General features: G+C 40.6%; 1 protein-coding gene across 3 annotated transcripts in view; it reads right to left on the bottom strand.

Moving 5' to 3' along the window:
• Window positions 1-25,503, bottom strand: part of LOC104992906 (chromosome unknown open reading frame, human C4orf22) — a 717,206-nt gene that overhangs the window by 680,659 nt on the left and 11,044 nt on the right. For all 3 annotated transcript variants that reach the window (XM_010845906.1, XM_010845905.1, XM_010845907.1), the window contains exon 2: window positions 19,862-19,992. In XM_010845906.1, coding sequence (XP_010844208.1) covers window positions 19,862-19,992 — 131 coding nt within the window. The remainder of the gene's footprint in view (window positions 1-19,861; window positions 19,993-25,503) is intronic.

The following is a 25,503-nucleotide window of genomic DNA, read 5'->3' as shown; positions in this document are numbered from 1 at the left end:
CCACAGACACCCAGGACTGATCTCCTTTAGGATGGACTGGTTGGATCTCCTTGCTGTCCAAGGGACTCTCAAGAGTCTTCTCCAACACCACAGTTCAAAAGCATCAATTCTTCAGAGCTCAGCTTTCTTTATAGTCCAACTCTCACATACATACATGACCACTTTGTTGGCAAGCAATGTCTCTGCTTTTTAATATGCTGTCTAGGTTGGTCATAACTTTCCTTCCAAGGAGTAAGCATCTTTTAATTTCATTGCTGCAATCACCATCTGCAATGATTGTGGAGTCCCAAAAAATAAAGTCAGCCACTGTTTCCACTGTTTCTCCATCTATTTCCCATGAAGTGATGGGACCAGATGCCATGATCTTCGTTTTCTGAATGTTGAGCTTTAAGCCAACTTTTTCACTCTCCTCTTTCATTTTCATCAAGAGGCTCTTAGTTCTTCCTTTCTTTCTGCCATAAGTGTGGTGTCATCTGAATATCTGAGGTTATTGATATTTCTCCCGGCAATCTTGATTCCAGCCCAGCATTTCTCATGATGTACTTGGCATATAAGTTAAATAAGCAGGGGGACAATATACATCCTTGCTGCTGCTGCTGCTAAGTCACTTCAGTCGTGTCCGACTCTGTGCAACCCCATAGACGGCAGCCCACTAGGCTCCCCCGTCCCTGGGATTCTCCAGGCAAGAACACTGGAGAAGGCAATGGCACCCCACTCCAGTACTCTTGCCTGGAAAATCCCATGGACAGAGGAGCCAGATAGGCTGCAGTCCATGGGGTCGTGAAGAGTTGGACCCAACTGAGCGACTTCACTTTCACCGTTCACTTTCATACATCCTTAACATACTCCTTTTCCTATCTGGAACCAGTCTGTTGTTCCATGTCCAGTTCTAACTGTTGCTTCCTGGCCTGCATACAAGTTTCTCAAGAGACATATCAAGTGGTTTGGTACTCCCATCTGCTGAAGAATTTTCCAGTTTGTAGTGATCCACATAGTCAAAGGCTTTGGCATAGTCAATAATGCAGAAATAGATGTTTTTCTGGAACTCTCTTGCTTTTCCATGATCCAGCGGGTGTTGGCAATTTGATCTCTGGTTCCTCTGCTTTTTCTAAAACCAGCTTGAACATCTGGAAGTTCACAGTTCACGTATTGCTAAAGCCTGGCTTGGAGAATTTTGAGCATTACATTACTAGCGTGTGAGATGAGTGCAATTGTGTGGTAGTTTGAGCATTCTTTGGCATTGCCTTTCTTTGGGATTGGAATGAAAACTGATCTTTTCCAGTCCTGTGGCCACTGCTGAGTTTTCCAAATTTGCTGACACATTGAGTGCAACATTTTCACAGCATCATCTTTTAGGATTTGAAATAGCTCAACTGGAATTCCATCACCTCCACTAGCTTTGTTTGTAGTGATGCTTCCTAAGGCCCACTTGCCTTCACATTCCAGGATGTCTGGCTCTAGGTGAGTGATCACACCATCATGATTATCTGGGTCATGAAGATCTTTTTTGTACAGCTCTGTGTATTCTTGCCACCTCTTCTTAATATATTCTGCTTCTGTTATGTCCATACCATTTCTGTCCTTTATTGAGCCCATCTTTGCATGAAATGTTCCCTTGGTGTCTCTAATTTTCTTGAAGAGATCTCTAGTCTTTCCCATTCTATTGTTTTCCTCTATTTCTTTGCATTGATCGCTGAGAAAGGCTTTCTTATCTCTCCTTGCTATTCTTTGGAACTCTGCATTCAAATGGGTATATCTTTCCTTTTCTCCTTTGCTTTTCACTTCTCTTCTTTTCACAGCTATTTGTAAGGCCTCCCCAGACAGCCATTTTGCTTTTTTGCATTTTTTGCATCCAGCGGTGCAGGGACGGCAGCTGGGCAGTGCAGGGGCAGCGGCTGGGCGGCGCAGGGGCGGGGAGCAGCTACCCCATGTCCAAGGTCAGGAGCCCCAGCTGCGCTTTGCTGGAGCAACCATGAAGAGGTACCCCATGTCCAAGGTAAGAGACACCCAAGTAAGGCAGTAGGCACTGAGAGAGGGCATCAGAGGGCAGACACTCTGAAATCACAATCACAGACAACTACCCAATCTGATCACAGGGACCACAGCCTTGTCTAATTCAATGAAACTAGGCCATGCCATATGGGGGCACCGAAAATGGAGGGGTCATGGTGTAGAGGTCTGAGATAATGTGGTCCACTGGAGAAGGGAATGGCAAACCACTTCAGTATTCTTGCCTTGAGAACCCCATGAATATGAAAAGAAAAAAAGAAAGGACACTGAGAAATGAATTCCCCAGTTGGTAGGTGCCCAATATGCTACTGGAGATCAGTGGAAAAATAACTCCAGAAAGAATGAAGGGATGGAGCCAAAGCAAAAACAACACCCAGTTGTGGATGGGACTGGTGATAGAAGCAAGGTCTGGTGCTATAAAGAGCAATACTGCATAGGAACCTGGAATGTTAGGTCCATGAATCAAAGCAAATTGGAAGTGATCAAAGCGTGAACTTTGACATTCTAGGAATCGGCAAACTAAGATAGACTGGAATGGGTGAATTTAACTCAGATGACCATTGTATCTACTACTGTAGGCAGGAATCCCTTGGAAGAAATGAGTAGCCATCATGGTCAACAAGAGTCCAAAACGCAGTACTAGGATGCAATCTCAAAAACAACAGAATGATTTCTGTTGATTTCCAAGGCAAACCATTCAATATTACGGTAATCCAACTCTATGCCCCGACCAGTAGCGCTGAAGAAGCTGAACTTGAACAGTTTTTGAAGACCTACAAGACCTTTTTGAACTAACATCCAAAAAAGATATCCTTTTCATTATAGGGAATGCAAAAGTAGGAAGTCAAGAAACAACCTAGAGTAACAGGCAAATTTGGCCTTGGAGTTCGAATCAGAATGAAGCAGGGCAAAGGCTAATAGAGTTTTGCCAAGAGAACACACTGGTCATAGCAAACACCCTCTTTCAACAACACAAGAGAAGACTCTACACATGGACATAACAGATGGCCAACACCAAAATCAGACTGATTATATTCGGTTTTTTTAATTTTATTTTAATTGGAGGCTAATTACTTTACAATATTGTATTGGTTTTGCCATACATCAACATGAATCCACCACAGGTACACACATGTTCCCACTCCTGAACCCCCCTCCCACCATCATCCCTCTGGGTCATCCCAGCGCACCAGCCCCAAGCATCCTGTATCCTGCATTGAACCTGGACTGGCGATTCATTTCCCATATGATATTATACATGTTTCACTGCCATTCTCCCAAATCACCCCCCTCCACAGAGTCCAAAACTCTGTTCTTTACATCTGTGTCTCCTTTGCTGTCTCACATATAGGGTCATCATTACCATCTGTCTAAATTCCATATATATGCGTTAGTATACTATATTGGTGTTTTTCTTTCTGACTTACTTCACTCTGTATAATCGGCTCCATTTTCATCCACCACATTAGAACTGATTCAAATATATTCTTTTTAAAGGCTGAGTAATACTCCATTGTGTATATGTACCACAGCTTTCTTATCCATTCATCTGCTCATGGACATCTAGGTTGCTTCCATGTCCTGGCTATTATAAACAGATTATATTCTTTGCAGCCAAAGATGGAGAAGCTCTATACAGTCAGCAAAAACAAAACCGGGAGCTGACTGTGGCTCAGATCATGAGCTCCTTATTGCAAAATTCAGACTTAAATTGAAGAGAGTGGGGAAAACCACTAGACCATTCAGGTATGACCTAAATCAAATCCCTTATGATTATACAGGGGAAGTGAGAAATATATTTAAGGGCCTAGATCTGATAGATAGAGTGCCTGATGAACTATGGATGGAGGTTCATGACATTGTACAGGAGGCAGTGATCAAGACCATCCCCAAGAAAAAGAAATGCAAAAAAAAAAGAAAGAAAAACTGCATTTTATCAATCAACACAAACAAAACCTATGAAGTTTCTGACCTCAGAGAAGAATAAAACAGCAGTGCTGAAGTGAGCGACTGCATGGCTAAAGTCTGGGGTGCCTCTATGGAGATATGGAGATAGGGACTGTGATCTGAATGACAAAAGGAAACCAACAACATAATGATCAATTAGGCAGAAGAGTTTTCCAAACAAAAAGAAGGCCAGTGCAGACTCTACATAAGGAACAAGCTTCATGTTCACAAAAGAAACAAATCAGAACTACCAGTTAATATTGAAGTAAAAGAGGAAAAGGATTCACAAGAGCAGAATCATTTTAAGCCTGTGCATAACAGCCTCGGACTCCACAAACAAATGACGGCCTTGAATCTAGCCCCTTTTGCTTAAAGATTATAAACTTATTACAAGTAGAAACAATCCCTGTTACAAGGAAATATTTTGTTGCACCTAAGTAAACAAATTTTATTTATTGCTGTGGGGTTTTCCAAAATTATTTAGGTTTAGAATATTTTTAAATCAGAGGAGAAAAAAAAATTTAAAGGAGTCCAAATTTATTCTTAGGCTGAGAAAGTCTGTTATCGCCGTCCAAATCCAGGTGCAAAAACATTATTGCTAATGTTACAAATTCGCTACTTAGAGAGAAAAGCTACCCAAACACACCTGCACCTTTTCAGAACTGACTTAATATTGTGTTAAAGTAAACATATTAAGGACATGAAGGTTTAGTCATCAAAAAGCTCTATTGCCCAATGTGTTACTTAAAGTGAATGAGACAAGTTACTTGGATTCTGATAAAGATAAACCTGCATTTCGTGACTTCCTTTCCCAATTCAATATTATCAAGTAGTACTGGTGCTTATGATTTCACTCTAATATTACCTCAGTCATAACACATACAGATTGAGAATACAGAGAACAACGTATGAGGAAGGCGCTCTGTTCTGAGGATATGGCATTTAATGACACATTTCATTATATGAGGTAAGAGAGTGTAGAATCCAGAGTGTAAGAATCCAGGTTCCAACACCAGGCTGCTTGAGCTTTCCCCCACATCTGCCTCTTAAGGGCTATTTAAACTTGTTTGTAAACTCTATGTACTGAGTTTTTCCACTGTAAAATGGAGGTAATTATACTTATATCCACGAAAACAGTTGTGAACATTAACTAAGTTAAAACACATAAAATGCTCTACAGTGCTTGGCAGATATTAGCAAATGATACTTAAAATACGACTAATTATTGTGTTATACACAAAATATACACAGATCACTGTACTGGCAAATGATTCACTGCCATGAAAGTTTGTTTCTAAGTACATATGTGTGTGTGTGGGGGGGCACACGTGCATGTGCACATGCGTGTGCACACACGTGCTAACTCACCTCAGTTGTGTCCAATTCTGTGCAGCCCTACAGACTGCAGCCTGCCAGGCTCCTCTGTCCATGGGAAAAATACTGGAATGGGTTGCCATGCCCTCCTCCATGGGATCTTCCCGAGCCAGGGATCAAACCTATGTCTCTTATGTCTCCTGCACTGACAGGTGGGTTACCACTAGTGCCAATTGGGAAGCCCATATATGTATACATCATTGATCTATGATATACGGATACATCTACAGTTCAGTTCAGTTCAGTTTCTCAATCGTGTCCCACTCTTTGCGACCCCATGAACTCCAGCACGCCAGGCCTCCCTGTCCATCACCAACTCCTGGAGTTCACTCAAACTCATGTCCATCGAGTCAGTGATGCCATCCAGCCATCTCATCCTCTGTCGTCCCCTTCTCCTCCTGCCCCCAATTCCTCCCAGCATCAGAGTCTTTTCCAATGAGTCAACTCTTCGCATGAGGTGGCCAAAGTACTGGAGTTTCAGCTTTAGCATCATTCCTTCCAAAGAACACCCAGGACTGATCTCCTTCAGAATGGACTGGTTGGATCTCCTTGCAGTCCAAGGGACTCTCAAGAGTCTTCTCCAACACCACAGTTCAAAAGCATCAATTCATTCGTGCTCAGCTTTTTTCACAGTCCAACTCTCACATCCATACATGACTACTGGAAAAACCATAGCCTTGACTAGACAAACCTTTGTTGGCAAAGTAATGCCCTGCTTTTGAATATGCTATCTAGGTTGGTCATAACTTTCCTTCCAAGGAGTAAGCTTTTAATTTCATGGCTGCAATCACATATATATGTAAATAAAAAGAGAATATATAAACTAAATCAAGTACAAAATTTTAAAGTCATAATATTAACCTAACAGTTACAGAAATTAAATTTTAGTGTTAAAATCTAGTAGTTTTACAATAATTTGTTTCAAGGATGTGACATATAATCATTTAATGTTATGGCAAAAACAGACAAAAACCCCTCTGGTTGAAAAGAAAATTTGTCTTTTTTTAGAATGTATAAGTTGTGTCAAGTCAAGAAATCAGTTCACATCTGGAAATTGTTTCAACATTTGAATTTTAAAAGATCACTTTTAATCATCTTGATTAGAATAATTCTACTAGCAAGATTCTATGCACTTGAAAGAACTTAATGCTTATTACTCATCTATAAAATGAATACTGTTGCTAATAAAATTCACAGTATAAAACTTTTAAATTATCTGAATATTAGGCATGAAATGTTTATGTATATATTTGTATATATATATATAAACATATTTTATTTTCTCAATGGATGTTTACAATTACCCTTGAAAATGTGTTTGAGGCAAACAGGGGTGTTTATGATGTAATGAACTGACTCCATAACAAACTGGAAAAACCCTGTTTATCCCTCTTCTAACACCCCTCCTTATTATGCACTGATTACTAGAAATGAACATCTCTAAGTAGATCAAAGGACCCTTGTAATGGGGTTCTGCCATCCTTCTCCTAGATCAAACCATCCTTCTCTTTGATGGTTAAAAGGAATTTTCCCATCAAATAAAAATTAAAACCAATAAGAAAAATAATTTGTCAGCTAAGCAAATTAGTTAATCAAATATGCTGAAAGACGAGAGCAATGTATATAGCACTGTGGAAAATATCTATTGCTTTGTTTACTTATTTTCCATGAGTCCTTGCTAGGCTCCTCTCTAATGAAAAAAAATTTAATGTTTTCCTACTTTATCCTTCATTTCCAATCACATTCCTCTTTCTCCTTATATACCTACCCTAGGAAACAGCATGGAATGGAAAGAAGAGCAAAATCAACTAAACTGTGTTTCTGACATCCTTAAGTGAAAGAGACTTAGGCATGACATAGTTTTGCTTTCTGAAACAAATACCTTGGTAGTTTTTTTAAGTTTTACTGAAATATACTTAACTTACAGTGTTGTTTCTGGAGAGTTTACCATAATGGATGTTGAATTTTATCAAAAGTTTTTTCTGTATCTACTGAGATGATCATGTGGTTTCTGCTCTTTAATTTGTTAATGTGGTATATCATACTGATTGATTTGTGGGTACTGAAAACTCCGTGCATCTCTGAGGACAAAGAAGTGCCAAAAAGAATCTTAACAAACAAGCCTTGCGAAGTTTCTCCAGTTTACTGTAATTATCTCATGCTCCTTAACCGATCATATTCCTTGACAACCGTCCACTCTTCATCAAACCTAGTACAAACTACTTAGGTCTGTTTCTTTAGGTTTTTATTTCCTCTTGAAGGCTCCTTATATTAAATACATTTGTATCCTTTTCTCCTGTTAATGTGCTTGCCAGTTTAATTTTCAAACCCATTCAAGGACTCTAAGATGGTCGAGGAAAATTTTTCTCCCCCTATAGCTCTTAGAACCAGGAATATCTACACTTCTTATCAATAGTTTTGTTGTTCCAAGTGGACATATGAATTATGTAATGTAAATATTTTCCTCTTTGAATTACCTTCCCAAATTTGGCATACAACCTCAGCTTCATTGCATTTCTTCCACCTTTACTTTATCTTCTACCTTTCAAAGTCTTGTTGCTATGAGATATTCCTATTTCTCTTGCAAGCCACCTAATATCCTTTTGTAGGGATGAAAATTCAAATGTTGAAGATAGAAAGAGGGGGCTTCCAAGGTGGCTCAGTGATAAAGAACTCACCTCCAATGCAGAGATGCAGGAGCTGTGGGTTTGATCCCTGGGTCAGGAAGATTCCCATGTTGGAGGAAATGGCAACCCATTCTGTATTCTTGCCTGGGAAATCCCATGACAGAGAAGCCTGGAGAGCTACAGTCCATAGGCTCACAAAAGTCAGACATGACTGAGCGACTGAGCATGAGCACAAGCTAGAAAGAAGAAAGAATGGAAAGAGGAAGGGATGGGAGGAAAGAAAATGTTTTGAAGGCTGTTCCACAGACAGATGATAAAGTTGAGATTGAGCAATCATGTGATATTGTAATAAACTAAGTCAATCTGAAGAAAAATTGGATTAGCAAGATGTAATAAGAGTGAAAAATATACGAAGGTAGAAACAAATCTGAACAAAGGACTCAACAGAAATCCAGCGTCAATTGTCTTTTAGAATTGCTCACAAATAGTCTTTTGAAGATATTGTAAAATATAATGCTTATAGTTTTCTAAAATGGTATTACCAGCACTTAAAAAGGAATCTTTGTATAGGGAGTGGATCTCTATAAAGGAACAACAGTAAGACTTTTTGGTATTTTGGTACTGGTTTAACAACACAGTTATTTAAAAAACAAACATGGAACTAAAAGCCCAGGAAAGATGTCAGGACTGGAGATCTGGTTTAGGAAACTGGAAACGTTAAGTGTTTGAGATATGAAAACAGTGGAATATAAAGAGTGAAAAAAAAAAAAGAAGAAGAAGAAGAACTGTCCTTTGGGAGAGATCCAAGTTAGTGAGAAAGGAGAAGATACAGCAAAGCTAGTAGACAATAGCAAACACAGAAGAAAACGGAAGGTTAAAGGTAATAAAAGTCAAAGGTAGGAAATATTTGAAGAAATGGATAATTCCAAATTGCTATTAAAGGCATCAGAAGAAGTCAAGCAAGTAAGGTGAATCTGAGAAGACATCCTTGAATTTGCCTATAAAGGGACTATTGCAAGGAGATCCAACCAGTCCATCTTAAAGGAGATCAGTCCTGAGTGTTCATTGGAAGGACTGATGCTGAATCTGAAACTCCAATACTTTGGCCACCTGATGAGAAGAACTGACTCATTTGAAAAGACCCTGATGCTGGGAAAGATTGAAGGCAGGAGGAGAAGGGGCTGACAAAAGATGAGATAGTTGGATGGCATCACCAACTTGATGGACATGAGTTTGAGTAAACTCCGGGAGTTGGCAGTGGACAGGGAGGCCTGGTGTGCTGCAGTTCATGGGGTCACAAAGAGCCAGACATGACTGAGTGACCGAACTGAACTGAACTGAAAGTATAATAATATGGATACATTTGCTGATAGGCTGACATGTATAGATAGACATGACATTCCTAAAAAGATCAGCACCCTCTATAATCACTTGCTTGTTGGAGAGAAAAGGAGGGAGGGAAAGACTGGTGGAAGGAAAAAAAGTGAAAGAGAGGCAGAGAGAAGGAAAGAGGAAAGGAGGAAAAATTGAGAATGTAATCTCAGTGATGTTATAATATAAAGCTAGTTAATACTGAGCATTTATCAATATCATAATTTGCAGACTCAGATAAAGAGCTTAATCCAGGGACTTGATCAATAAGCTCAGAGTGGCCGCTTAGGACCCTCACATGGAGAAAATCATGCAATTGGTGTGTTGAACATGTCATCCCTTGGGGCAAAACAGATGCTCCGTCAACAAAGGTACTACTCAATGTGTATCACAATAAGAAATCAAAGCTGATTATTTGAGGTTGAAGGAAGCCATCACAGTAGGAAGTTAGGACGTCTTGCCCAATATCCATACCTGATCCAGTATTGGACTAGGAACCTGCTGACTGAAGAAGTTACCCTGTCCTAGAGGAATGGACCTGTAACCCAATATCAAGTATCTGTTGCAATGAGTCCCTCTGTTCTTTGCCAAAGGGATCTTCAACCATTTACTTAGATTAACAGACACTAAAGAAAGGAGAATACCCAGACAGCTGATAGACTACTGGGTGCAGGGTCACAGCTGAGATTGGTATCTGGAGATCCAAAGCATCTTCATGGTCCCACTATTAGAGTGAAGGCACGTGGGGAGGAGATAACAGATGGAGTCCTGGCCATTTGATGAAAGGGTCAGTTTACAACAGGTCCACTGTGCTTACTGATCTACCCAGGGATCATTGATCCAAACATCTAATTCAGATTGCCACATTTAGCAACTGGCACAATCCCCACACTGGATCCTGGAAAATGACTGTAGACTACCACAAGCTCATTCAAGTCATAGTATTGATTGCATTTGTTGTGCGAGTTGCTAGAACAAATTATGACTTCAGATACATGGCATATAGCTATTGATTTGGTGAGTGAGTCCTTTTCTCTGCCAATTGGGAAATGGGGTCAAAATCAATGAATTCACAATAAACAACAACAATACTCATTCACAGTTTTGCCTCGGGGCTACAGTAACTATCCCCTTTCACAATGGAATCTGGGCCAACTGGACATTCCACAGAACATAACATTGATTAATTCCACCAGTGACACCACACTGATTGAAAGAATGAACAAGAGGCGGCCATCACATACCTTTTATAAGACACATGCACTCCGAAAGACAGAGTAAACCCTAAAAACTGTGGGTATCTGCCACTTCAAAGCTTTTCAAGATAAAGACTTCCTCAGTGTAATAGCATCCTAGGGCTACTACAATAAAGCATTGCAAATTGGGTGGCTTAAAACAACAGAAATTGATCACCTTTAGAGGCTCAGAAGCTAAAATCCAAACATCAAGATGTATCAGCAGGGTCATACTTACTCTGGAAACTTTAAGGGAATCTTTTCTTGCTTTTCATAGCTTTTGGTGGCTTGCTGGAAATCTTTGCCATTCCTTCGTCTGTAATCACTTGAATCCTTAATTGTCACATGGCATTTTCCCTAGGTATCTGTCTTCCCATGAAAGTGAAGTGAAAGTCTTTCAGTCATGTCCGACTCTTTCTGACCCCATGGACTATACACTCCATGGAACTCTCCAGGCCAGAATACTGGAGTGGGTAGCTTTTCCCTTCTATAGGGGATCTTCTCAACCCAGACATCAAACCCAGGTCTCCCACACTGCAGGCAGATTCTTTACCAGCTGAGCCACAAAGGAAGCCCAAGAATACTGGAGTGGGAGCCTATCCATTCTCCAGCTAATCTTCCCAACCCAGGAATCAAACTGGGGTCTCCTGCATTGCATGCAGATTCTTCACATGGCCATCTTCTTATAAGGACACCAGTCATACTAGATTAGGGGCCCACCCAATTTCAATACAAACTTATCTTAAGTTAACTGATTATAATTTTATTTTCTTAGGCTCCAAAATCACTGAGGACAGTGACTCCAGCCATGAAATTAAAAGATGCTTCCTCCTTGGAAGGAAAACTATGACAAACCTAGACAGTGTATGAAAAAGTAGAGACATCAGTTTGCCTACAAAGGTCCATATATTCAAAGTGAAAGTGAAAGTCACTGTCGTGTCCAACTCTTTGTGACCCCATGGACAATACAATCCATGGAATTCTCCAGGCCAGAATACTGGAGTGGGTAACCTTTCCCTTCTCCAGGGGACCTTCTCAACCCAGGGATCGAACACAGGTCTCCCACATCGCAGGCAGATTCTTTACCAGCTGAGTCACAAGGGAAGTCCAAGAATACTAGAGCAGGTAGCCTATCCCATCTCCAGCAGATCTTCCCAATCCAGGAATCAACCAGGCTCTCCCCCATTGCAGACAGATTCTTTACCAACTGAGCTATCAGGGAAGCCCATAGAGTCAAAGCTTTAATTTTTCCAGTAGTAACACACTGATGTGACAGTTGGACCATCAAGAAGGCTGAATGCTGAAGAATTAATGCTTTTGAATTGTGGTGCTGGAGAAGACTTGAGAGTCATTTGGACAGCAAAGAGGTCAAACCAGTCAATCCTAAAGGAAATCAACCCTGAATTTTCATCAGAAGGACTAACACTGAAACTGAAATTCCAATACTTTGGCCACCTGATGTGAAGAGCCAACTCATTGGAAAAGACCCAAATGCTGGGAAAGATTGAAGGCAAGAGGAGAAGGGGGTGGCAGAGGATAAAATGGTTAGATAGCATCACCAACTCAGTGTACATGAATCTGAGCAAACTCTGGGAGATAATGAAGGACAGAGGGGCCTGGCATGCTGCAGTCTATGGGGTCACAAACAGTCAGACACAAGAGAGTGACTGAACAACAACAACTGGTCATATCTGCAATGATCTTATTCCCAAATAAGGTCACATGCTGTGGTATTGGTAATACTGGGAATCAGGATTTAAACAAACCTTTGCTGGAGAATCCAGTACAAGCCATAAAATCTAGGAATGTCTGTAAATTACAGTGAGAAAGAAAACTTTTCCCAATAGGCAGAATTTTCAGTGACACATCTGATCATCTACTTTGTTTTTGTTGTTTATTTGTTTTTTGATTGCCCAGCATGTGGGATCCTAGTTCCTTGAGCAGGGATCAAACCCACACCCCTTGCAGTGGAAGCATGGAGTCTCAACCACAGGGCTGCCAGAGAAGTCCCTGATCATCCCTATACATCTCTGTGTAGAACGATAAGGAAAAACAAATAGGCATAAGGATAAAGAGAAACAAAGACTCATAGGCAATGGCGAATGGGCTAAGTGGCTGGGCAGGAAACTGGGAAGAAAAAAGGTGGAAACTAAGAATATCTGAGGTGGTGTCACATGGATGGATATAGGGTAATGAGTACAAGTGTGAAGATTCTTATAACACCCGTCAAAAATGATGCACTAAACAACCAAACAGACAAAAGGGCTCAGCCAGTTGATGTCACTCAGCCTTGTCAGCAGTCTTCTCAACATCAGCATGATAGACACATCAACAAAGTACAACAGATCAAGGACCCAACAGCAGACTCCCACTCACTATGGCGGATCTAGCTACTCTACTTCTCCAGGTCCAATTTTCCAGCAAAAGAGACCAATGTTGAGTCTCTGGGAGGGCATTAGTCCTCGAGGAGAACAATGAACTCTTGTTGACAGTTGTTGTCCCCTGAAAGGACAAAAATTTATTTCCATGGGAACACCTACCTATTCCTGATACGAATGTGCTTTTTGCTGCCTACCTGACCTTAGCTGGCACCACTATCTGGGTGCCTACAAAATGCCTAATCCACAGGCATGAAATCCAATACAACACAGCACCCCAACCAGGAAACCCACTGTACAACCAAAAAAAAGGTGTGGGAGAGAGCTCATAATCATGGGATCCTCTGGCCAAATCACTTAGTGCCCCATCAGAAGTCGTCAGCCTAAAACTGTTTGGAATAGTCCACAGGACGCACAGCTGAATCTCCAGCTCAGAAGCAATATTGTTCTAGGATAGGGCGCCATCTTTGAGAATACTCTTACCAGGAAAAACAGCAAGTGTGTCACTGAACTACAAACTCTGACTTCCATGTGAGCACTCTTAAGTTTCTTGTGCCCACATCCCAGCAAACAAGATGGAGAGACGTTGTCTTGTGAAGAATTACTCTTGCTGATCGGCAAGAGAGATGGCACTGCTGTTACAGAATGGGGGTAAAGAGTAACAAGCGACAAACTTGAGTGGCCCACCCAAGTACCTCTTGGTACTTCCTAACAGAATTTTAAATGAGGATGAGAAATTCAGCAACTTCAACATGAGCACAGTAGGATTACCATGGCCTGCATCATCTTATGGTTGAGACTAACAGAGGTGACAGCTGAAGACAGAGGATACAGGATGAACAGTAGAAGAATGAGATGATGAGAACCACCTCTGGCCCCCAAACCAACACCAGTGATGGGGACTGTAGCTCATCCCACTAACTCTCCTCTTGTGAATGACCTCTCTGGGAGAAAGGCCCTTGGTGCTGTGGAAGAGCTGCTCCCTGAAAGTATAAAATGGATCCATACGTCACATGGGGTGATCCGTAGCAGGCATGGGGACATGGCACTCATATACCCCTTGGAAAAAGGCCTCGCTGCCTGACTGCGGGAAGATGCTGAAATGACAGCTTCCAGCTGTTAACCCTTCCAGGATCTGCCTCAGTTTCAAGCTGAGATCACACTTGGAGGGCAACCCTCAGGCAATGACTAAATACAAAAGTGGTACTAAGGGCCTGAATGCTTCACCCAAACTTTAACAAACAGCCTTTACTCTGGAGCTTTCTGAGGTGCTGGGAGAGTCTTTGTAACTTTGGTATCAAGAAGTCTGACCCTCCAGTACTCTTGCCTGGAGAATCCCTTGGACAGAGAAGCCTGATGGGCTATAGTCCATGGGGTTGCAGAGTCAGACATGACTGAGCAACCAACACACTAAATTGAGGAGATACTTGATGGTGCAAGGGTACACTTTATCTACTCTCCCATCTCCTGCAGGAAGCAGGGTGGGGCAGGCAGCACCTGGGAGACAGGATGGCTCACCCCCTCCCCCATCCCTTCTGGAAGTCTTGGGGCCTCAATGCCTGCAACAGCTGGCCTTGGGCAAATAAAAGACTAAGTTGTTTACTGGCCAAAAAAAAAAGAGTCTGACCCTGGGTCTTCCTGGGTGGTCCAGTGGCTAGGACTCTGCGCTCACAGCGCCGGAGGCCCTGGTTTGATGCCTGGTCGAGGAACTCAGTCCCACATGTTGCCACTAGTTTGTATGGTACAACTAAAAACATCCTGAGTGCCGCAACCAGGACTGAAGATCCCACATGTGGCGATGAAGACCCAGCACAGCCAAATAAATACATAAACATTAAAAAAAAAAAAAAAAAAGATTCTGACCCTGCTTAGTCCTGCTTTCCCACTTTCCCTTTCACAGGTGTTACCTTCCCCAGCAAACCTTCTCTCTTCTGACCCCCACTGTCTGCTTCCTGGAGAGGCTAATCTCAGACAAGCCACAACTCTAGATTTCTTGCTTGAGCGCTATTAAATGCACAAGAATGACTTTAAAAGCATAAACTACTTGAAACAAAGTGAAAAGGTGAAACATTTTATAGAAATCAGATGTTAACTAGCAGAAAACATTAAACTTACAGAAATTCATTTAATTCACTAGCATGTGGTATTCCCTTTTGATCATAAAGTGAATCATAAAACAAATTTTGACCTTGTATCTAACATCATCTTCAGGAAAAGTATGCTATCAATTAATAGATACATCCAACTCCTATTTTTAAAAATAAATTGAGGAAGCATACTCCACTTAGAAATAGTGGACAGATGATAAGCTGACAATTGGTTGGAATAAGAAAGGTTGGGGACTTGTCCAACTTTTTAAATTTAGTCCCCGATGTACTTGAGGATAAAAGAATATAGGGCCTTCTCCAAAATCACTATGCATACATGTGTGCTCAGTCATGCCCGACTCTTTGCAACTCCATGGACTGTAGCCCACCAGGATCCTCTACCCATGGGATTTCCCAGGCAAGAATACTGGAGTGGGTTGCCATTTCCTCCTCCAGGGATCTTCCCAACCCAGGGATCGAACCCAGGTCTCCTGCATCTTCTGCATTGAAAGGTGAATTCTTCACCACTGAGCCACCTGGGAAGCCCAAATCACCACAGATATCCTCTTTATTTCAGCAAGAAAGATCACAGGGATCCCTATATATTCGGCATCTGAGATGCCTGTCAAGCTCCCTTTACAGGAATTCCCAAAGGCGCATCACAAAGTCTCTCAAGAAGATGGCAACAGCCAAGCAGTACAATTCTCAGTTCCTCCAGGGCTACTATTTATGCCCTCTGTGTTTCAGATTCTGCATTTCAGTAAAAATAAGGTCATTATCTCAGAAGCAGTTTAAAGAAAAGCTAATTCATCTCCTAAAAACATAAACTAGCCCAAAGCTAAGAGACTGACAATCTTACAAGGTCATCCAGGAGAGTGTTCAGGCTGAGATATAACTACTCAGATATTAACTACTAACTAGACCCCAATAATCCAATATTCAACCTGTGTACAGTCAACATCTTTTTCTCTATCACGCATGGAAATCAACTGAACTTCTCACTACAAATAGAGATTCTCCAGGACTTATGAGGGGAGCTACCTCAGTAAACACCATCTAAACTAATCCCATCCTTTCTTTCCAACCTTTACCAAAAGTCTCTGCCTTGCAGCTACCCAGCTGGCATGAATCTCAGTGGATGGGGGATGAGAGATGATGTTTATGTGATAATGAAGCACAGAGGGCTTTGAAGCAAAGGCTGAGGGAGCTAGGAGAATGCAGAGCCCACCCACGACCACCACTGCCACCAACCCAGTTAATGTGGAAATGAGTGACCTCTAGTTGGTACAACTTGGGTTGGACGTGGGGGGACATCTTAGCAAGGGACTAGGCACAGATTAAGACAAAGAGGTAGAGAGGATGATTTGTGAAGAAGGCAAGTTTATCATGAATTGAGGCAAACTGAATGTGTGTCCATCTTCACACCCTTGTCTTCCTCATTGACTCCTACTTGCCCTTTAAAAGTAAATTCAGCTGACATGCCTTAAGAAGAGCCTTCCCTGTTCACATTCAAATCTTGACTTAGTACTACTTCAGGGTGTTGCTGTGAGACCTATGATAGCATATGTTACCTTCTGTTGTAACTGCCTTCCTAAGTTGAGATATAATTCACAAACCACAATATTCAAACTTCCAAGGTCCACAATTCAATGGTTCTTAATACAGTTACAAAGCTGTACAGCCATCACCAATATCTAATTCCAGAACATTCTATCACCCCAGAAAAACACCCCATACCCACTGGTAATCATTCTTCTTTCACTCTTCCTTCCAGACCTTGACAAAGACAACCACAAATCTACTTTTGTCCTTATGGATCTACCAATTGTGGACACTTTACATAAATGGGACTATATAATTTATAAACTTTTTTACCTGCCTCCTTTGCTAAATCTAATATTTTCAAAGTTTATTCATGTCATAGCAGAGAAGAATATTTCACTCCTTTTTAAGACTGAATAATATTCCATTGTTATCTATGTATATTACATTTTTTTATCCATTCATCTGTTGATGGACATTTGGATTGCTTCCCCTTTTTTTTTTCCTTTTTTCCCTCTTTTGTCCATGCCATGCAGCATGTGAGATCTAAGTTCCCTGACCAGGGATTGAACCCATACCCCCTTCACTGAAAGCTCAGAGTTTTAACCACTAAACCACCAGGAAAGTCCCGGAGTTATTGCCCTTTTCTGGCTGCTATGAATAATCCTGCTATGAACATTGGTGTATAAGTTTTTCAGTGGACCTAAGTGTTCAATTGATGCTTTTGAGCTGTGGTGTTGGAAAGGACTCTTGTGAGTCCCTTGGACTGCAAGGAGATTAAACCAGTCCATTCTGAAGGAGATCAGCCCTGGGATTTCTTTGGAAGGAATGATGCCAAAGCTGAAACTCCAGTACTTTGGCCACCTCATGCGAAGAGTTGACTCATTGGAAAAGACTCTGATGCTGGGAGGGATTGGGGGCAGGAGGAGAAGGGGACGACAGAGGATGAGATGGCTGGATGGCATCACTGACTCGATGGACATGAGTTTGAGTGAACTCCGGGAGTTGGTAATGGACAGGGAGGCCTGGCGTGCTGCAATTCATGGGGTCGCAAAGAGTCGGACACAACTGAGCAACTGAACTGAACTGAAGTGTTCAGTTCCCTTGGATATACACTTAGGAGTGGGATTACTGGGTCATATGGTAACTATTTGAAGAACCACCAAACTATTTCCCAATGTATACTCCCACCAGCAACATCACTGTCTTTTCTTTATCCAGCCCTCAGTTTTCTGGAGGGCAGGGACTAATAACTCTTCTATAACAGCCCCCGTACCTAGCATAACACCTAGGGCAGCACAGTTGTCTATGAGTATTTGTGAAGCGAACAACTAAGGAATTTGTTTCAACCTTGTGCTTTCTTCCAGCAAAATACTCTCTCCCAATATCTTTAACTGGCCACTTTTATCCATGAAACTATTCTAAGAAAGTGACATACTCTTGCTGCTGATGAGTGCTCTATGATTGCTGGAGAATAGGGTTGTGATCTGCATGGGGCTGCTCGCCCACACATTAGAGAAGCTAACTAAGATAATCTCATCGTAGAATCATGTGTTTTCAAGTCGGTACCAGTTGGCAGGCAGGCAGATGTTCACACATATTTTCAAAGTGATCCTCAGCATAATAGGTACAGGACATGTTTGGTGTCCAGACTCTGCTGGCGCTGCTGCCAATAACACAACAATGGACCTGGGCAGAGAAGGGAACAAAGGAACTCCCACATGGGGCAAGAGGAAACATGTGGGGCCCATCCCGTATGTGGGTGGCCTTTCCCTTCTCCAGGGCGTCTTCCCAACCCAGGGATCGAACCCAGGTCTCCCACATTGCAGGCGGATTCTTTACCAGCTAAGCCACAAGGGAAGCCCAAGAGTACTGGAGTGGGTAGCCTTCTCCAGCAGATCTTCCTGACCCAGGAATTGAACAGGGGTCTCCTGCACTGCAGGCGGATTCTTTACCAACTGAGCTATCACAGAAGCCCCAAATGAGTGTGGAAGCAGATTCATTCTCAGAGTCTCCAGAAAAGAACTCAGTCTAGCCAACATCACGATTTCAACTTTGTGATACAGAGTGCAGAGAATCCATCCAAGCCACTGTACTCTGATTTCTGACCTATAGGATGATGAAGAAATACATTAGTGTAGTGTTCGGCCACTCAGTTTGTGGCAGTGTGTTATGACAGCAATAGAAGACTAATATATTACTGAATGTCAGCATATTAAATTCCAATATTCTATGGTTCTGAAGTATAAGAACCACTACTTCAATGGAAAGATCCATTAAAACTGCACATTTCCAGAACGGATTCACAGTCCACTACCAAATGTTACTTTTATAGCAAATCCATGGGAGATTTCTACTCGTAATTACTGGGTATTTTTTTAAATGTTACCTAAGAATAATGTGGGCTTCCCTGGTGGCTCAGTGGTAAAACTTCACCTGCCAATGCAAGAGATGTGGGTTCAATGCCTGGGTCGGGAAGATACAGTATTCTTTTTTTTTTTATTTATTTGTTTTTTAAGGATAATTGCTTTACAGAATTTTGTTGTTTTCTGTCAAACATCAACAAGAATCAACAATAGTTAGGGAAATCCTATGGACAGGGGAGCCTGGCAGGTTACGTCTATAGGGTCAGAAAGAGTCAGGCATGACTTAATGACTAAACAACAACAGCAAGAAAAATATACCAATTTCGAAGTAATTATCTTCTCCAGCATTTACAACTTTAGCGTTAACTTTTAAAAAGAAAATATATAATTACTTATCAAGTCTTTTTCAAATTGTCTTACTTGTTTATTCACTTTAGATGTACCTCTCTTTCCTAATACATTTAATGTATTTTATTAAATTCACATTTCATATAACCAGGTATGAGTCACATTAACAAAAGCCAGTGATTGCTAATAGAATCCAGTGAATCAGTATTTACAAAAACGTGAGAATGTAAATGAAGCCAAAGATTTACAGGCCTCAAAAGTACAAAGGCAAAAATCACTCGTAGTTTTTGTGTAAAGCCAATTATATAGAATTGTGTTTTAATAGGACTTTATTGGTATGATGACCATATTTCAGTATCGATATTTTTTAAATTAGTAGCTCACAGTTGCCTGTGGCTTTCTTGCAACCATACCACAGTTCCTCCAATCCCTGATCTGCACAACACATGCTTAGAATATTCCAAGTTCTACCCGTTCCAACCAGTGCTTCTAAATTACCACAATGCCAACAAAACTGGATTTTTTTCACAGACTCTACAATGTAATATAAAATCAGTTTGGAACATGGACACTTACTTTTTCTGAGTTCTTTCAGCCAACCTTGCAATCTCTATAGCTGCCTTCCTTGCTTCAAAATCTTCTCTTTTCACCACCTCTCCAGTACCTCGGTAGCCTAGCTCCACCAACTGGCGGGCCAGACCTTCATCCTGAAAAGAAGATCGATTGTTAGGTTTGTGGATGAATGAGACGTTTTATCAATGTATACGGAATAACTGTTTCAAATGAAAAAGCAAATGTGTTATTTGAAAAGTTGGAATTCTTTCCAACAGTAATTTTATAAACATCTGATTTGTTATCCCTTTCCCAGAGATGTAAGATGGGACAAAAAAATGATAATAACATCATGCATTAAATTTTCTCTAAGGGACTGGAAGACAAAAGTCTGTTATGTGTTTAATCAATTTATGAGAAGAGCTGTAGATAATTAATAAAGTATCCTTAAAACAATAAAATTTAGAGACAATAGTATTTATACAAGACAATAGTATTTACACAAAAAAGACTTTATAAAAAGCAACTGCACAAAAAAGAAAACTGGATTGCTTTCAGAAAGTTCAATACTTCAGAGAGCTACTTCCTTGAAGTCAATTAACTGATGACACGGGGCATTATAACTTCAAATACAAAGCACAGAGCAGATGAATTTCCTATTTGAGTAGAAGGATATTGTTTCCATATAATCTCAGTACCAATAAAAACAGAGAAGTAGAAACCCAAGATGACCACAAAAAGCTTCAAACTGAAAAGAAAAAAAAAATATATATATATATATATTTCCCTACAATTCTCTGGACCTTTTATATTTCAGTTATTTTAAAAATTGTCACACACATTTCTGTTACTTGCATAGCATATTCAAAAGAGACAAGCATCTCCCCATTGAAGAGGTGATATTTTACCAGAAGTTACTGATATAAAGGCTTAAGTATTACTTGTCTGTGCATGCACGCTAAGTCACTTCAGTTGTGTCTGACTCTGTGTGACCTTATTGACACTAGCCCACCAGGCTCCTCTGTCCATGGAATTTTCCCAGCAAGAATACTGGAGTGGGTAGTCATGCCCTCCTCTAGGGGATCTTCTGGAGCCAGGGACCAAACCCAAGTCTCTTACATCTCCTGTAGTAACAGGTGGGCTCTTTACCACTAGTGCCACCTAGGAAACCCCTAAGTATTATATAACAACATGTATATTAACATTTTATATTATCCCTTATATTACCATCTTAATTAAACAGAAAATGTCTGTAATATCATGAAAATAGCATTTATTTTATTGTTACAGACCCTCACTTAATACATCACTGCTGAATGCAAGAACTGTCTCAGTTCAGTTCAGTTCAGTTCAGTCGCTCAGTCATATCCGACTCTTTGCGACCCCATAAACTGCAGCACGCCAGGCCTCCCTGTCTATCACCAACTCCCAGAGTCCACCCAAACCCATGTCCATTGAGTTGGTGATGCCATCCAACCATCTCAACCTCTGTCATCCCATTCTCCTCCTGCCCTCAATCTTTCCCAGCATCAGGGTCTTTTCAAATGAGTCAGCTCTTCACATCAGGTGGCCAAAGTATTAGAGTTTCAGCTTTAGCATCAGTCCTACCAATAAACACCCAGGACTGATCTCCTTTAGGATGGACTGGTTGGATCTCCTTGCAGTCCAAGGGATTCTCAAGGGTCTTCTCCAACACCACAGCTCAAAAGCATCAATTCTTAGGAGCTCAGCTTTCTTTATAGTCCAACATGACCATATATGACCACTGGAAAAACCATAGGCTTAACTAGACGGACCTTTGTTGGCAAAGTAATGTCTCTGCTTTTGAATATGCTGTCTAGGTTGGTCATAACTTTCCTTCCAAGGAGTAAGCATCTTTTAATCTCATGGCTGCAGTCACCATCTGCAGTGATTTTGGAGCCCAAAAAAATAAAGTCAGCCACTGTTTCCACTGTTTCCCCATCTATTTGCCATGAAGTGATGGGACCAGGTGCCATGGTCTTAGTTTTCTGAATGTTGAGCTTTAAGCCAGCTTTTTCACTCTCCTCTTTCACTTTCATCAAGAGGCTCTTTAGTTCTTCTTCACTTTCTGTCTAGCAGAATTAAAATGAGAAAACTTAATTCATGGTTAATAATCTATTCAACCCACAGTGGCTATTTTAAAGTTCAAACTACTCAAACAAAATAAAAAATTCAGATACTATCAACGTGGAAAACCTGACTACTTTGCTTTGCTAAACACTAAAAGCAAATACTGAAACCTGTGTAGCAATATGGGTACATTTGCCAAGTGAAGACAATGCAAAGCAGCTGGGCTTGCCAGGGCTCTTTCTTGACTTGTTCCCCTGCTCACTTTACTCTCTATCCCAGGCTACTTTCCTCTGAACCACAAAACTGAGCAAATGCCTCCACCTAGTGGAGTCAACATTTAATAGAAAAGGGATGTGGATTTTGAGTTTGATTTAGAAAAAAATGAGATGACTTGAGTATAAATTTTCTTAAATACATTACTAAAAGTGAGCTCAGAGGAAGAATTTATAGCTGAGCTCTTTGAGACTGTGGGGTTCTTCTAGCAGCAAAACATAAGTTGCCTGTGGTCAACAAAGCATTTTATATAATAAAGACCATTAAAAAGTTGCTGTATTGACTAGTTCTTCTTTTTCTTATACCTCTTTCTGCTCTATACCACAGTGTGCTATGGAACTAACCAGCCAGGTATAAGGAACCATGGTTCATCACATATAATTCATCAGTGATTGAATTAAACCCAACCCAACTGCACTATTAACTTTGCATATGGAGTGAATTATTGTTGTGTACCCTACCAGAGCCACACTGAATTATTTGGATAGTTCTGTGCTCATTGACACAAATATGTTGTTGTTCAGTCACTAAATCATGTCTGACTCTTTATGACCCCACGGACTGGAGCATGCCAGGCTTCTCTGTCCTTCACTATCTCCTGGACCTTACTCAAACTCATGTCCATTGAGTCGGTGATGCCATCCAACCATCTCCTCAGTCATCTCCTTCTCCTTCTACGTTAAATCTTACCCAGCATCAGGGTCTTTTCCAATGAGCCAGCTCTTCGCATCAGGTGGCCAGAGTACTGGAGCTTCAGCTTCAGCATCAGTCCTTCCGATGAATATTCAGTGTTGATTTCCTTTAGGATTTACTGGTTCAATCTCTCTCCTTGAGAGTCCAAGGGACTCTCAAGAGTCTTCTCCAGCACCACAGTTCGAAGGCATCAATTCTTTGGTGCTCAGCCTTCTTTGTATTTAACAAATGACAAGATCAAGCAGAAAGTTGAAGTTGTTTCCCCACTTAACCATTACCATGTTCTAACTGGTGGAGTCACAAGTCATCTCTCTAATGGTTAATCATCTTTAAATAACTTATCTTTAAAGAAACAGAAATAAAATAGTTTTATTCATTCACATATTCATTCATTCATTTGCATTTCTTGTGATTTTCATTATTTTGTGTAGATCCAACTTTCTTACAGATACACGATTTTCCTTCTACCTCAAAAACTTCAACAATTCTTGTAGGAAAGGTCTGCTAAGGGATTTCCCTGGTGGCCCAGTGGCTGAGACGCCATGCTCCCACTGCAGGGAGCCCAGGTTCGATCCCTGGTCAGGGAACGAGACCCCACATCCTGCAACTTAGGTGATCACATGCCACAACTTGCTGAGTTCACACGTCCTTGTGTCGCAGTTAAGACCTGGCACAGCCAAATAAATAAAATAAATATTTTTTTAACAGGCCTGCTAACAACAAGTTATCTTGGCTTTTTTAACTAAAGAAATATTTATTTCACCTTAATTTTTTCTTCAAGTTTTACTGAGATATAATTGACATACAGCACTATATAAGTTCAAGGTGTACAGTATAATGATTTGATTTATATACATCATGAAATGATTACTGTAGTAAGTTTAGTTCACATCTATCTCATACAGATACCAAATTAAAGAAATAGAAAAATATATATTTTTCCCCCTTGGGATGAGATCTCTTGGATTTACTCTCAACACATTTCAAAAATGATATAAAGCAGCATTAATTGTATTTGTCATATTGTACATTATATCCCTAGTACTTATTCATCTTGTAATTGCAAGTCTGTACCTTTGCACTGGCCTTCATTTAATTCCCCCTCCCTCCACCCTCCTCGATCTCTGGTAACCACAAATCTGCTCTCTTTTTCTAAAAGTGTGTTTGTTTGTTCGTTTTAAAGTACATTGAACAAACTACAACACTGTTAGTTCCAGTTACACAGCAAGGAGATTTCATATTCCTATCAAACAATAACCATGATATCTAATTAACAAATATCTCACCATACAAAGATATTACATAGTTATTGACTCTTTTCCCCACACTGTACATTTCATACCCACGACTCACGCAATTCTGTGCACCTGGAAGTCTTTATCTCTTAATATCCCTCATCTATTTCTCTCCTCCCTCTAATTCATTCCCATTTGGCAATCACCTGTTTCTTCTCTGTATCTATGACTCTACTTATGTTTTGTTAAGTATAGCTGTTCATTTGTTTTGATTTTCTAGATTCTACATACAAGTGAGATCAAGGAGTATTTGTCTTTATCTGTCTGATTTATTTCATTTAGCATAATGCCCTCTAGGTCCATCCACGTTGGCAGAAATGGCAAGATTTCATTCTTTTCTATGGCTAAGTAATATTCTATTGTAACCACATCTTCTTTATTCATTCATCTGTTGATGGCACTTAGGTGTTTCCATATCTTGGCTAATACAAATAATAGTGCAATGAACATAGGGGTGCCTATGTCTTTTTGAATTAATATTTTCATTTTCTTTGGAGTAGAACTGCTGGATCATATGGTAGCTCCAGTTTTAAATTCTCGAGGACTGTAGCAATTTACATGCTCTTCAACAGTGCATGAAGTTTCCCTTTTCTCAACATCCTCATCAATATTTGTTATTTGTTGTCTTTGATAACAGCCATTCTGAAATTTGTGAGGTGTTACCTTGTGGTTTTGATTTGCATTTCCCTGATGACTAGCCAGGCTTCAGCAATACATGAACTTCCAGATGTTCAAGCTGGTTTTAGAAAAGGCAGAGGAACCAGAGATCAAATTGCCAACATACGCTGGATCATGAAAAAAGCAAGAGTTCCAGAAAAACATCTATTTCTGCTTTATTGACTATGCCAAAGCTTTCAACTGCGTGGATCACAATAAACTGTGGAAAATTCTGAAAGAGATGGGAATACCAGACCACCTGACCTGCCTCTTGAGAAACCTGTATGCAGGTCAGGAAGCAACAGTTAGCACTGGACATGGAACAACAGACTGGTTCCAAATAGGAAAAGGAATACATCAAGGCTGTATATTGTCACCCTGCTTATTTAACTTATATGCAGAGTACATCGTGAGAAATGCTGAGCTGGATGAAGCACAAACTGGAATCAAGATTGCCGGGAGAAACATCAATAACCTCAGATATGCAGTTGACACTACCCTTATAGCATAAAGTGAAGAAGAACTAAAGAGCTTCTTGATGAAAGTGAAAGTGGAGAGTGAAAAAGTTGGCTTAAAGCTCAACATTCAGAAAACTAAGATGATGGCATCCGTTCCATCACTTCATGGCAAATAGATGTGGAAACAGTGGCTGACTTT

The sequence above is a fragment of the Bison bison genome, unplaced genomic scaffold, assembly GCF_000754665.1.
Source record: "Bison bison bison isolate TAMUID 2011002044 unplaced genomic scaffold, Bison_UMD1.0 scf7180017864228, whole genome shotgun sequence".
Taxonomy (NCBI): domain Eukaryota; kingdom Metazoa; phylum Chordata; class Mammalia; order Artiodactyla; family Bovidae; genus Bison; species Bison bison.
Note: the sequence above shows the minus strand (reverse complement) of the source record. Positions and strands in the feature narration are given on the sequence as shown.